Source organism: Stegostoma tigrinum, chromosome 32 (genome assembly GCF_030684315.1).
Source record: "Stegostoma tigrinum isolate sSteTig4 chromosome 32, sSteTig4.hap1, whole genome shotgun sequence".
Lineage (NCBI taxonomy): Eukaryota > Metazoa > Chordata > Chondrichthyes > Orectolobiformes > Stegostomatidae > Stegostoma > Stegostoma tigrinum.
The window spans coordinates 7082768-7096637 of record NC_081385.1 but is presented as its reverse complement, the minus strand read 5'-3'; the positions used below and the strand labels follow the sequence as shown (position 1 = coordinate 7096637).

General features: G+C 39.3%; 1 protein-coding gene across 1 annotated transcript in view; it reads right to left on the bottom strand.

Moving 5' to 3' along the window:
• ttc12 (tetratricopeptide repeat domain 12) overlaps positions 1–13870 on the bottom strand; it is a 40234-nt gene that overhangs the window by 5128 nt on the left and 21236 nt on the right. The window contains exons 10-18 of the mRNA XM_048562334.2: positions 12625–12694; positions 11839–11927; positions 10982–11150; positions 7671–7763; positions 5166–5229; positions 4800–4934; positions 2482–2586; positions 1044–1112; positions 780–881 (exon numbers count right to left, since the gene is read on the bottom strand). Coding sequence (XP_048418291.1) covers positions 780–881; positions 1044–1112; positions 2482–2586; positions 4800–4934; positions 5166–5229; positions 7671–7763; positions 10982–11150; positions 11839–11927; positions 12625–12694 — 896 coding nt within the window. The remainder of the gene's footprint in view (positions 1–779; positions 882–1043; positions 1113–2481; positions 2587–4799; positions 4935–5165; positions 5230–7670; positions 7764–10981; positions 11151–11838; positions 11928–12624; positions 12695–13870) is intronic.

Sequence of the window (13870 nt, the reverse complement as noted above, 5' to 3'; positions counted from 1 at the left end):
TGAAGTCAACAGCTTCCTTAGTAGTCTAAGGTCTCAGAAGAGCTGATGGAATGAGAGAGTCAAAAACATTTAGTAAGACTGGATTGGGTATGAAAAGGGTAATCAAGTCGTACGTCATTAAAGGTATCAGTTCATACTGAGTTACCATTCCACAGGAAACAGCAGTTCTGTGGTACATTGTCAAATGAACTTCATTCAAGTGAGAGCCTTGTTAAACTCAGTAGGTTACTGAACTGCTTGATCTTCTGTTAGCAGCAGAAAAGATACAAATCTGAAGAAAAATTAAGTCATTGTTCCAGGCTAGTAACTAATGTATACACTGAAGCGTAGAATGACACAACATAGGAAGCTATTTCGTTCATCGTGCCAGCTGTCCGGCAGAGTTATTAATTAATCTCACTCTCCTACTGCTTTCCCATATCCCTGTAAGTAATTTCTCTTCAGGTGCATATCCAATTCTCTTTTGAAATACACTGTTGAAATGTTTCCACCAGTCTTTCAGGATCGGCATGACAAATCACAACAACACAGAGCCACAGATTATGGCACGGTTGAAGGTCATTTGGATCATCAAATCTACATCAAATCAGATACAGCAAAACATCATTTTCTCGAGTCGCCTCTCTATGCCAAAAACCTTAAATTTGTGACCCCTAGTTACTGGCTGGCACTGGAAATAGATTTTTCAATTTTACTCTGTCAAAACCATATGGGATAAATTATTAAAAAGCTGATCTGTAACATGTACTAAAGTTTCTATGTTTAACAGTGTTTTCTACCTTTATAAACTTGAGCATTTTCTTCACAATTCCAACTTTCAGCGCTTTTTCCACAGCTTCGGCAGACTGAGGGAGCATGTGACTCAGAAGTCCTGTGGCTCTCTGGAAAATAACAAAAACTACTAACTCTCATGATACAGATAATTCATTAGCAATGTTTTAGGCCATCCCTTAAAACACCTTGCGAATTCCAGTAACAGCAGCTACATTTCAATTAGGGAATGAAACACAACAGTAATTAGGCCAAGAATGTATGATACTTACTGTGAGAATGCCACCATCTGTACTGTCAAGCAAGGAGATGCACCTTTCTGTTATAGCTGGAGCTTTTGCCTAAAACACAGATAGAAAGTAAAGAAGGAAAAACCTGACATCATGAAAGGGGAGATACAATTACAGAATTAATTACATTTCTAAATATTCTTACACAGATCCCTCTACTCTTTTTATCCGTTTGAATATTCTAGTTACTTATATTTACAGCAGAAGAATGTAAGTAATTTTTATTTTACATAATGAGAAGAATTAAATTGAAAGATGCACTGAAGGTAAATTAATTCAGTCAATTCTCTTCCATTACATCTTTCATGTCTCAGGAAACATATGGTTATATAGTACAGATATTTCATTCAGTAGTAATTACATTACAAGCACAGGAATCTCTGCCAAAATTATCACTTGCAACAAATGGTGTATTGCAGGTAGCACTGCTGCAAGCAATGCAGTCGCACTTAATATGTGAAAAAAAAATCCTACTGATCCACAGAAAATAGGGAGAGCCAGCATTCAGTTCCCAGTTTATGCAGAATTGGCTCATCTCAGCAAGTCAGTGTCTCAAGAAGAGGAAGACTACTGTCCAAGTAGCCTTGTTGTATAGTATCTGCATAAACATCTGCTACAGATCAGTTCAGGATGGTTCTGATACCCTATGGATGCTGAATTAATGACTGCTAAATTAATTAATCAGATGCATGCATGAAACACAATGGCATTTACTTATTGTGCTGCCACTGCCTTTGGACGATATGAGAAGAAATATTTTAAAAACAGTATCTAAAGATGCAGCAATAGCAAGAACTGCCGATGCTGGAGTCAGAGATAACGCAGTGTGAAGCTGGAGGAACACAGCAGGCCAGGCAGCATCAGAGGAGTGGGAAAGTTGACAATTTGGGTTGGGACCCTCCTTCAGAAATGGGGAGGAGGAAGGGAGCTCAGAAATAAATAGACAGAGGAGGGATGGGGCTGAGGAAGGTAGGTGGGATGGTAGTAAGTCAGTACAGGTAGGAAATGGTGGGGATTGGTCAGTGAGGTGGGAGGAGCAGATAGAGGAGAGAGAAGATGGACATGTTGTGTCAGGTCAAGGAGGCAGGGATGAGAGGGAGTGCTGGTCATAGGATGAGACCAGGGTTGAGGAGATTTATAACTGGTGAAATCCATCAGGCTGTACACTTCCGAGGCAGAAAATGAGATGTTGCTCCTCCAGTTTGCGGGTGGTGTTATTGAGAGACTGGCGGAGATCCAGGATGGACATGTCACCCAGGAATTAGCGGGGGGAAGTTAAAATGGGTCGCAACCAGAAGATGTTGTCGATTGTCGATTTCACCAGTTTGAAAATCTCTTCAAGCCCGGCCTCATCCTATGTCCAAACCTCCACACCATATTATCTGAAGATGCATTTGCTTCCCTGCCCTCATCTTCCCACCTGGATGGTGCAGCATTGCTCCATGGAAAAGTTTACCATCAGGCCCAGAAGAGCATACAAGGTTTCCCTGTAGTCAGACTCAGCAACAGATGTGATAGCTTCATCCTGTGCAAATAGAAAAACAGCACTGTTAAAAATTGGGTGACTGTCAAGCATTTGAGATGAAACAGCCTCAAGTCCAAAGATAAAATACAGGCTTATAAATGAATCAATGTAATTCTGTCATAATGTAAAATCTCATGTTATGCTTTGTAATCAAATTAAGGAGAAATAAGGTGGTTTGAACAGAATCAAGATCACTTTGATGACCAGCCCACTCATTACTCGGTAAGACATAGGAGCAGAAGCATGCCATTTAGCCCGTGGAATATGCTCTGCCAATCATTGAGATCATAGCTGATCTGATAATCTTCCGTTAGACTTTCCTGCCTTTGCTCCATATCCCTTGATTTCTTCTTGATAAAAGTCTGTCTCCTCAGCCTTGAGTATACTTAATCATCCATCTTCAACAGCTTCAACAGCCCTCTGTGGTAAATAATTCCACAGATTCCTTCCAATCCTTCATATTCCATAAGGGGACTTTCAAGCCATCTCTTCACTCCTATATTTCAGGTTTTCTTCAATGAGAATCAAACAGATTTTAATACAGGATCAATCCTGAACCCAAATCTACTATGACAAAGCTGAGCCATGATAGCAGGAGAATCTTGTGGAGTCATCAATATCCAGATAGACTATCGGACAAAGTGATGGAAACAAGGACACCTGGGAACAGCAAGGAAACATTTGGGTTGCATAATGGGAGAGGAGAGGATTTTTAAAAAAATTTATAGCCTACAGGTATTTCTCTACAATGTGCATTTCATTAAAATGAATTAGCCATAACGCCATTGATGAATAGTGGACGCTGTTTGGATAACGCAAACGTTCTGCTGTACAGGTATAGCAATTTTTCTGTAGCAATTTCCCTATAAACGATTTTCTATGGTGGTTTTCTACAGCACGAGGTCACATTAGAATGCAATTATCGCATTATAGGAGAATGACATGTGTGGGCGTTGCTGGCTAAACCAGCATTATTTGCTCATCCCAAATTACCCTGGATTAGACCGTGGCGAGGTGTCTTCTGGAGTGCTGCTGTTACTAGGGTGTAGGTACAGACCCAGTGTTTTTAGGTTGGAATTCCAGAACACCTACGCTGGGTTCGCATTAAACAACTGCACCTCCCAGTCGCAAACCATTTCAATTCCCCCATCCATTCCGCAGATGACATGTCCATCCTGGGCCTCCTGCAGTGCCACAACGATGCTATCCGAAGGTTGCAGGTCTCCCCTCCCCCTACTGCATCCCAAAACCTGTCAAGCGCATCCCCGACTCCCTAACCTGTCCTTCCTCCCACCTATCTCCTCCTCCCACCTCAAGCCCCACCATCTCCTACCTACTAACCTCATCCCACCCCCTTGACCTGTCTGTCCTCCCTGGACTGACCTAAATCCTCGCTACCTTGCCATCTACACTCACCTTTACTGGCTCCATTCCCTCCTCTTTGACTGGTCTGTCTCCTCTCCACCTATCTTTTCCTCGATCCATCTTCTATCCTCCTCCCCATCTCTCCCTATTTATTTCAGAACCCCCTTCCCCTCCCCCATTTCTGAGGAAGGGTCCAATCCCGAAACGTCAGACTTCCTGCTCCTCTGATGCTGCTTGCCCTGCTGTATTCATCCAGCTCTACACTTCGTTATCTCAGATTCTTCAACATCTGCAGTTCCTACTAAGACAGAGACATACTCCCTGTTTATGAAAATCACAGGTTTCAAGTCAGTTTCCAGTAGGTGCGCTGAACAAACACTAATAGCTAATATGGTGTGCAATCTTGAATAGTTAAGGAATGAGTATGCCATATTGAGTCTTGCAATACCTGTTTCTTGTCCCAAACAAAATGGGTGCCAGATAATCAAACCATCTGACTCATAGTCAAGGGTTTGTCACTAAGACAAGGCTGATCATCTAATCTGTGTAAACTATGCAGACACTTGTCACACAATAAATGTTATTTCAACAAAGATAATAATGAAAGGCACTTAAAAACAATACAAAATATGTTACCTTTCTGACTGCTTTCCAAATGAAAAATTTAAAAATTTTATTATGAACGTCAATGCCTGATAATGACCAAAGCTGTTTGTCATCGAAGAGATACTCACTAAATAGGTTTCAGTGGCACATTTAATATCTTAAATGGGCACAGGAAATATCCAACTTGAGATAAAAATGGCAGCACCCATATGGGTATCTGGCTGCATTGTGAGAAAACTTACAATAGCAGCTAGGCAAGACTCCCAGTATTCTTCTCTTCCTGCTACTTGTCCAGAAATTGTCTTGTCAGCTGCAAAACTCCCTATGATGGATATACATTGTGGAAAGACCTGCTTATTTACCAACTTCAAGTTTTTCTGCAACAAATATCAAACAAGCAAAATTAAAATGTGCATTAGAAACAGTAAAGTGAATATTTTGAAGCCAAAATTAAGCAAGTGAAAAATGTCTTATTGAAATTTGAATATGACTTGTGCACAACTAACCTCTGAGGTATTATAAATGTAATGTCAAATTACACTCTCAAATACACATTGACTGTTAAGTGACTGGTGGATACATGAAATAGACCAGGATTCATTTCTTACCAAAAGAATTTCAAATGATGGTAACACATTAACTGCAAAATCATTTCGACAATACTTTTTAAACCTAATGGGGCAGAATACAAAGATGGTATTACCATAAAAACTTGCAATAAAATAGAAAAAATATACTCTTCATGTTAGAAAACAAAACTATTTTATACAGTCCAGGGTTATCTTTCAATATGAAAATCAAGGCTCATCCAAAGGATATTAATAAACACAATTTATCAGTCGACGCACAGAAATTTGAAGAATCATGACTAACAATCATTTTCAAAGAAGCATTCATCCAACTTTAAATCCTTGATATTTTTAATTATCTACCTCAGAGATATGATTGAGCCTGACATAATCAAACTGAGTCCACCTCTCCCAAACTCCTTGACTTGCAGGTGTCAGTAGAGTTAAGTTTCACGGGTCTCAGTATCTGTTTTCAACTTGCCTGCATGTGGAAAGTATAGTGAACAATGTATCAGTGCTAGAGATAAAAGGAACTGCAGATGCTGGGGAGTCCGAGATAACAAAGTGTTATCGATAATGTATCAGTGCTGTTCCCTTTCTACTCTCCATCAACATGATGCAAGGAAATGCAAGGTCTGAACTTCTTGTAGTGTCCATATAATAACCAAAAGGGACTTGCAATAACAGCACTATTGGTTTTATGTTTTTTTTTGCTGTACCTAAGATGAAACAGCTCGTTGAATCTGATAGCTGTATACACAGCAAGACTGAAATATAGCCCTATTTTATTATGCAAATTTTCCATGGCTTTGGCTATGGTAAGTCTGGGATCTAGACACTTGGTAACTTGACACATTTACTGTGCACCATTCTGGTCTCTGTTTTAGAAAAATAACTGGAGAAGGTATATAAGAGCTCTACAGAATTGATAGCAGAACTGGGAGGTTGGATTCCCTCTTCATTTTCCTGAACTCCAGTGACTACAGTTCTAACTAATCCAGGCGTTCTTCCAAATCAGGATTCTGGTAAACGCTTGCTGCGTTCTTTCCGTAACCTTTCCTTCGATAAGGAAACCAAAGCTGCACATAGTACTGAAGGCGTGGTCTCACCAAGATATCCCTGCACCTCTGTTCAAGTCCTCTTTTCTGAAGGTCAACATAACATTTGCTTTGTTCACTGTCTGCTGCACCTGCATATTTACTTTAAATGACTAGTGTATAAAGATAGCCAGGTCTCATTGCACCTTCCCTTTCCAAATCTATCGTCATCAGATAATAATGTCTTCTTGTTTTTGTTACCAAAGCAGATAACCTCACATTTATACACATTATTACTTCATCTGCCATGGCTTTGCCCACTCACTCAATTTATCCAATTCATATGGAAGCCTCTCTGCATCCTCCTCACAGTTTGCCTCCCAGGCAAGTTTGTCCCATGTACAAATGTGAAGCAATGACATTTAATTTAGTCATTTAAATCATCAATGTAGAGTAATAGAGTTGTACAGCACAGAAACAGACCCTTCGGTCCAAATCATCCATGCTGACCAGATATCCTAATTTAATCTAGCTCCATTTTAAAGCATTTGGCCTATATCACTGTAAACACTTCCTTTCATATACCTACCCAGATGCCTTTTAAATGTTGCAATCGTACCAGCCTCGACCACTTCTTCTGGCAGCTCATTCCATACACATATCACCCTCTATGTGAAGAAGTTGCCCCTTAGGTCCCTTTTATATCAAATATAGTTATTGGACATGGCAAACTATTCAGATAAAGGACAATTGTGGATAGATAACAAATACTGGCCAGTGATTTACTTATCTCATGAAAAAATAGAAAAGAGGTAACTGGATTCTTTTTTGAAAAGAGGTGGCTGGAAGGTAGTAGAGTTTTATGATAATGAAAGGGGTTTGATGGGATAGCTGCAGATGTAGGATAGGTGTTTTCGCTTGCGGGGAGATCAAAACTAGGAGCATAAATATTATATAATTAATCCAATAAAGAACTCAGAAGAAACTTCTTTACTCAGTGGCTTGAATATAGTACAAGCTATCATAAGCAGTGGTTGAGGCAAAAAAACATTTCAGGGTAAGCTCGATAAGTCCAAGAGGGAGAAGGGAGTGGGGAGTTATACTCATAAGGTTCGATGAAGCAGGAAACAAGAGACTTGCTTGGAAGGTGAACACTGAAACAGACTTATTGGGTCAAATGGTCTGTTTCTACACTGAAAACACTAAGTAATTTTATAAAAATTGGGAAGCTTCTTGGGATTGAGTGCGTTGAATCTGTTGTATGCTAGATTAAAATGATGATCAAATTACAAGTAGAAGTGGTGTTTGCATCAGGTGGACACTGTGGTAGGAACAGTACATCTGATGGTGGACACTGGAGAATAATGATGTCTAGTTCTGCGATCTGACTAATCAAAGCAATTCAACAATACAACATCATACACACAAAGACTACATATTTAATAAAGAAAAGCAATTAAGAAAGAAATATGTCAATTTTTAAAGAAGGTAAGTATGACAAGATTACTTATTCTCCGGCACTAGGCTGGTGAGTATTCCCATGGCATCGCTGGCAATTTTATCAGCGCAATTCAAAAATTCCATAAGGATCTGCATCAACCTACACAAAAAGAAAATTGACATCTGCCGCTCAAGAAAGAAAGAACTCACATTTGTCAAGTTCCTCATCATAACTCTAGAACATCCATAAGTAGTTTAAAAATAATGGATAACTTTTGAAAAACATTTATACCTAAACATGAAATGGACACCACCATGCTGACATATGCAATTTCTATAAATCAGGGTATAGCTAACTTTAGAACAGTTCTGAAGACGAGTCATACTGGACTCCACACATAAGCTGTTTCTCTCTCCAAAGTTGCTGCAGACCTACTGAGTTTCTCCAGCACTCTCTGTGTCGATAACAAAACTTCAACTACTTTTCCACTAACTGCAGCTTAATATTACATGGCTTGACAAAGCAGATAATGAGAGGTTGTTCGCCTGGTTACAGAATCTAGAACTAGACCCATCGTCTCAGGATGAGAAGTCAGACATTTAGAAACACTTCTGAGAAGAAATTCTTCACTCAGTGTTGTCTATCTTTAGAATTTTCGAGTCCTGGATGTTCAACCAATCAATGTATTCAAAAGAAGAGAAACAAAGACTTGTATATAGTGCCTTTCATGGCTACAGGACCTCCCTCAGCACTCCAGACCCAATGACATACTTTTAAGGTGTAGTCACTGTGGTAATGCAGGAAATATTGCAGTGAGTTTGCATACAACAGCTCCTCCAAGCCAGCAATGTGAACAGATAATCTATTCTTTAATGATATTGATCAAGAACTGAACATTAGCCGGGGCACTGTGGCCAACTTCCCAGCTTTCCTTTGAAATATCACTGTGGGAGCATTTAAGTCTGTCTGAGAGAATACAGTTTGGTTAATACTTCATTTGAAAGACAGAGGTGAGTAAATATTTGGGACGTAAGGGAATCAAGGGATATAGGTACTAGATAGCAAAGCAGAATCAAGGTAGAATATCAGGTATGAGTTTATGAAAGTTGGGGCAGGCTTGAAAGTCATATAACCTCCTCCTACTTCTATTTATGTCAGTATGGCTTTCAGAATAGTCCCAAGAGCAAAAGAGAAAAGGATAAGGAGGTTGTACTTTACTTAATGTACTCCTTTCACACAGAAGCAAATAACAAACTCATTGCTTTTATGAAATTACCAAGTGTACAGCATGAAACCTATTAACATAGGAACATATGAAATAAGAGGGTACGGAAAGCAATCAACCCATCAAGCTTCTCCACCATTCAATTTGTTCATGGCTGATATGATTATTTCACATTTCCGTCGACTCCCAATAATCTGAAGATGGGTCACTGAACTCAAAACGTAAACTCTGACTTCTCTCCACAGATGCTGACAGACCTGCTGATTTTCTTTCATTCTCCTTGTCTACTAAGAATCTATCTACTTCTATCTTAAAAATATCTACAAACTCTGCTTCCATTGCCTTTTCAGGAAAACAGTTCCAAAGATTCACCATCCTGTGAGAAACAATGGTTCCTCATCTCTTTTTTAAATGGACACAAAGACATCTACATGAGACACCTGCTTGTTAACTACAGCTCCACCTTCAGCACCATTATCCCCTCCAGACTGATCTCAAAACTGTGTGACCTTGGTCTCAGCTCTGCCCCAGCAACTGGATCCAAAGCTTTCTGCTCCTGCAATCAATGAGGATAGGTAGCTGCATGTCCTCCACAATAACACTCAACAATGGAGCCCCCCCAAGGATGCATCCTCAGCCCCCTACTGTACTCTCTGTACACAAACGACTGTGTTGCCAAATTCTGAACAAACGGCATCTACAAGTTCTGTGATGACACCACCGTAATAGGACGGATATCTAACAATGACAAGTCAAAATACAGAAGGGAGGTAGAGGGCTTGGTGACATAATGCAATGAAAACAATCTGTCTCTCAACGTCGGCAAAACTAAAGAAGTGATCATCGGCTTCAGAAACAAAGGAGAACATAACCCCATCTATATCAATGGAACTGAGGTTGAAAGAGTGAAGAGCATCAAGTTCCTCAGAGTGACAACAACCGACAACCTGTCCTGGACTTCTCACATAAATGTGACAGTCATGAAGGCACAACAAATGCTGCTTCTGCCTCAGGCAACTCAGGAAATTTGGCATGTTCATAAAGTCCCTCACCAACTTCTACGGATGCACCACTGAAAGCATACTGTCCGGGTGCATAATGGCCTGGTATGGCAACTGTTCTGGCAAGGACTGTAAGAAACGGCAGAAGGTGGTGTGCACAGTGCTGACCATCACAGAAGCCAACCTTCTATCCATGGACTCTATTTACATGGCTTGCTGCTGCAGAAAAGCAGCCAACATCATCAAAGACCCATTAAACTCTGGTAATGACCTCTTACAGCCTCTTCTGTGAGGCAGAAGATACAGAAGCCTGAACAAACGTACAAGCAGGTTAAGGAACAGCTTCTTTCCAGTTGTTATCAGACTGCTGAATGGATTCTAACTTCAAATAATGCAACCTGTATGCCTCTAAGGCTTTTGGCTACACTTCCTTTAATTGCTGTGATCTGCCTGTACTGCTCATAAACAAAACTTTTCACTGTATTTTGGTACACGTGACAATAGATCAGTAAAATCAAATCCTTTATTTTATACGACTCCCTAGTTCCTATCTTCTCGACGAGGCCATCTGTAAGATTAACCGGAACATTTTGGAGTCAGTTCACTGTAGGGAAAATGGATTTCGCATGAATTGGTTTGAGATCCAAGGAACTATACCGACAGACTGGATATTCAATTTTATTCCAAGGCTGATATCCTATGACAGGATCTTGCTTCGCATGGAAACCCAATGAGCAAAGGACTGCTGTATGACTGCAAACATGACCAGCACTTTTGTCATCTGTTGCAAGACATGTTGGATCAAATGAATTTTTCACAATCATTTCAGTGGTCACTGGAAGTTCTCCAACACTGATTAAACTCCATTACAAATCTTTGAAAGTGATGAGGTTCAAATTTAAGATAGTAGCTTACTAGTTAAACTGACTGTACTGGGAAACAGAGGTTACCAGGTCAACTGAAAATATCAATCTGCCTAACTTTAATATTCCTGTATAGTACACATATATGTCAGCTGTCCCTTTACATATTTATTTTTGTCAATTTCTTCTTGTTAACTACCACCTGAGTTGTATTCACATACTTTCCTTCAACTTCAACAGAAAAAAAATCTCTATTGATCTATTTACACTGTTGAGAGACAGGATTACCTAGTTAAATTCAGATTGCACAGCAGTAAATCTTTTCCATAATCTGACAATAAGTAGCTGGATAGTAAAGTTAGGCATTCCATGTAGATTTCACTTTCTTTACATGACAACAGATCCAATAACTGCTCACTTGTACCAGAAGAAGTGATAAGTAAACGTTGGTTCTCCTCTATAAGCCAAAGGAAAAAACATATAGATTAAAGAAGCAAACAAAGTTTCCAAGCTATACTATTAACTTATAATGAAATCTGTTAAAAAAAACACCATTAATTTCACAGTGTGACCTCTATCTGTAAAAGGTGCCGGACCCCATATTATTTGCATGTCTTTTTTACTGGAAGCGTGAATTCATAATTCCATCCTGCTCCTGGAGAAATGGCTTGTTCAATTGCAGCTTATTACAAAATACAAGAACACTCAAAGGGAAGAAACACCACATAGCCACTGAAACCCATCCCTTTAGTTCCCTAACTCTACTAGTTTGGCAGCGTGTTGAATGCCTTTATATTGAAGTCCTTACCTGGTAGATTGTCTTAAATATCTACCGACAGTAAAAAAATTCTTCGTTTTAAATTTATTTTTTCTGATTTATTTTCAAGTCCTTATGGAGTTACTTCAACTATATCAGTTGGTGTTTTATATGCTGAGGTTCTTAGCCATTTTCTGTTATCAATTCTGCAGCTTAAGGTCTTTAAATATTAAGACCGTAATCTTGCTGTCTGTAATCAACAGCTTTACTTTTTCAGCAATCCCTCTCCTCTCCGAGACGCAGTGACTGAACAGATTAAAATAAATCAAATGCTGTTCTGTTACAAAAGTAACTTAATAACTATTTAAGTATAAAAATAACTAATTACCATTTCTATGACAGACTGCCTGCCACAGCAGAAGGACAGAAACACATAGCTCCACTTCATAAGGTTCTTTCACTGAGCTGGTAAGGCACCTGTTAAATATAGAAAAATACATAATTCTGGCCTTTGTAAAAATTCTACAAACAAAAAGCCAAAACTTAGGAAAAACAATGATTACTAAAGCAGTTTTCAATTGATTCAATTTGGCTTGCAAAAATGTTGCATATAAATAAATGTTTGCAATTGACACGAATTCTTTTCATTTATTATCATTTAATTAACTACCATTAATGTACTTTTGCGGTTTCTCGATGTGCATTTACAATGTAAAGCCTAGATTGGTATAGAGATAGACTATTATAAATGTCTGGCAGCACATGGCTAGCACACATCACAGTGTCATCTCCAGAATTTAAACATATGCTACAATAAAGACAAGTGAGTCTACACCGACAACAGGAGAGCTGATTACTTTGAGTGGGATAGAGTATTGGGTCTACCTTCTTGAGGTGGCATCACAGTGTTTGCTAAAATTTGACTTGCTGTCAAATAAACAGTTCTTTCACTGGTGGATCTCAAAAAATATATTGTGATCATTCCACTAATATATATTTCTGCTCACCTCAAATAGCTGGTCTTTCAGGTACTGCAAGTATTGATCTAAGCAAATAAAGGTTAGTAGATGCATTCATTTTCAAATTCATTTGAAAACGTCTCTATTCTTAATTTTATGCCTTTGGTCGGTCACAGTATCTGTCTCTGGTATTGACGAAAACCATAATACTTTACCTTCTTATAATCTCGTTGTCGTTGATAACACTGAATCCATTGTTTGTTCTGAATAAAGTCTGTTCAGTGCCTACAACAGCAGATCAAGAACATATTCAAGGCAAGGTTTAAAAAAATTCCTTGTTCTTTATTACAGAGTGAAATATATCAGATTCCAAGAGCAAGGAAAATCATAAATACAATAGAAAACTATCCTCATTTATAAACGAAATGAGTTAACATTCCATTTTAATCAGGAACTGAAACTAAGAGATAACATGGTGTAGAGCTGGATGAACACAGCAAGCCAAGCAGCATGTTAGGAGCAGGAAAGCTGATGTTTCGCACCTAGCCCCTTCATCAGAAATGGGGGAGGGGAAGGGGATTCTGAAATAAATAGGGAAAGAGGGGAAGGCAGATTGAAGATGAATCGATCGCCTCCCCATCTCTCCCTATATATTTCAGAACCCCCTTCCCCTCCCCCATTTCTGATGAAGGGTCTAGGCCCGAAACGTCAGCTTTCCTGCTCCTAAGATGCTGCTTGGCCTGCTGTGTTCATCCAGCTCTCCACTTTGTTATCCCAGATTCTCCAGCATCTGCAGTTCCTATTATCACTAAGAGATAACATAGTATGTTGAGGTTGTACAAGATATTGGTGAGGCCTCTTCTGGAGTACTGTGAACAGTTCTGGTCACCCTGTCATAGGAAGGATATTATTAAGCTGGAGAGGGGTCAAAAGAGATTTACCAAGATGTTACCTAGAATAGAGGATTTCAGTTATAAGGAGAGGCTGGATGGGCTGGGACTTTTTTGACTGGAGTGCAGGAGGTTAAGGGATGACCTAATAGAGGTTCATGAAATCATGAGGGGTACAGGTAGGGTGAATGGCAGGTGTCTTTACCCTAAAGTGGAGGATTTCAAGACAAGGGGGTGTACTTTTAAGAGGAGAAAGATTTAAAAAAGATATGAGAGGTAATTTTTTGATACAGAGAGTAATTTATATGTGAATGAACTTCCAACAGAAGTGGTGGTTACAATGTTTAAAAGACATTTAGATTAGTACATTAATAAGAGATGTTTGGAGGTATATGGACCAAGCGCAGGCAGGTGGGACTAGTTCAGTTTGGGATTATGGCTGGCATTGACTGGCTGAATCGAAGGGTCTGTTTCTGCGCTGTTTGATTCTATGACTCTACATACCTTTTTACACGACTCATCAGAACGAACGATTTGGAGGAGGGGGATCATGTTAGTAGGGTTAGATATG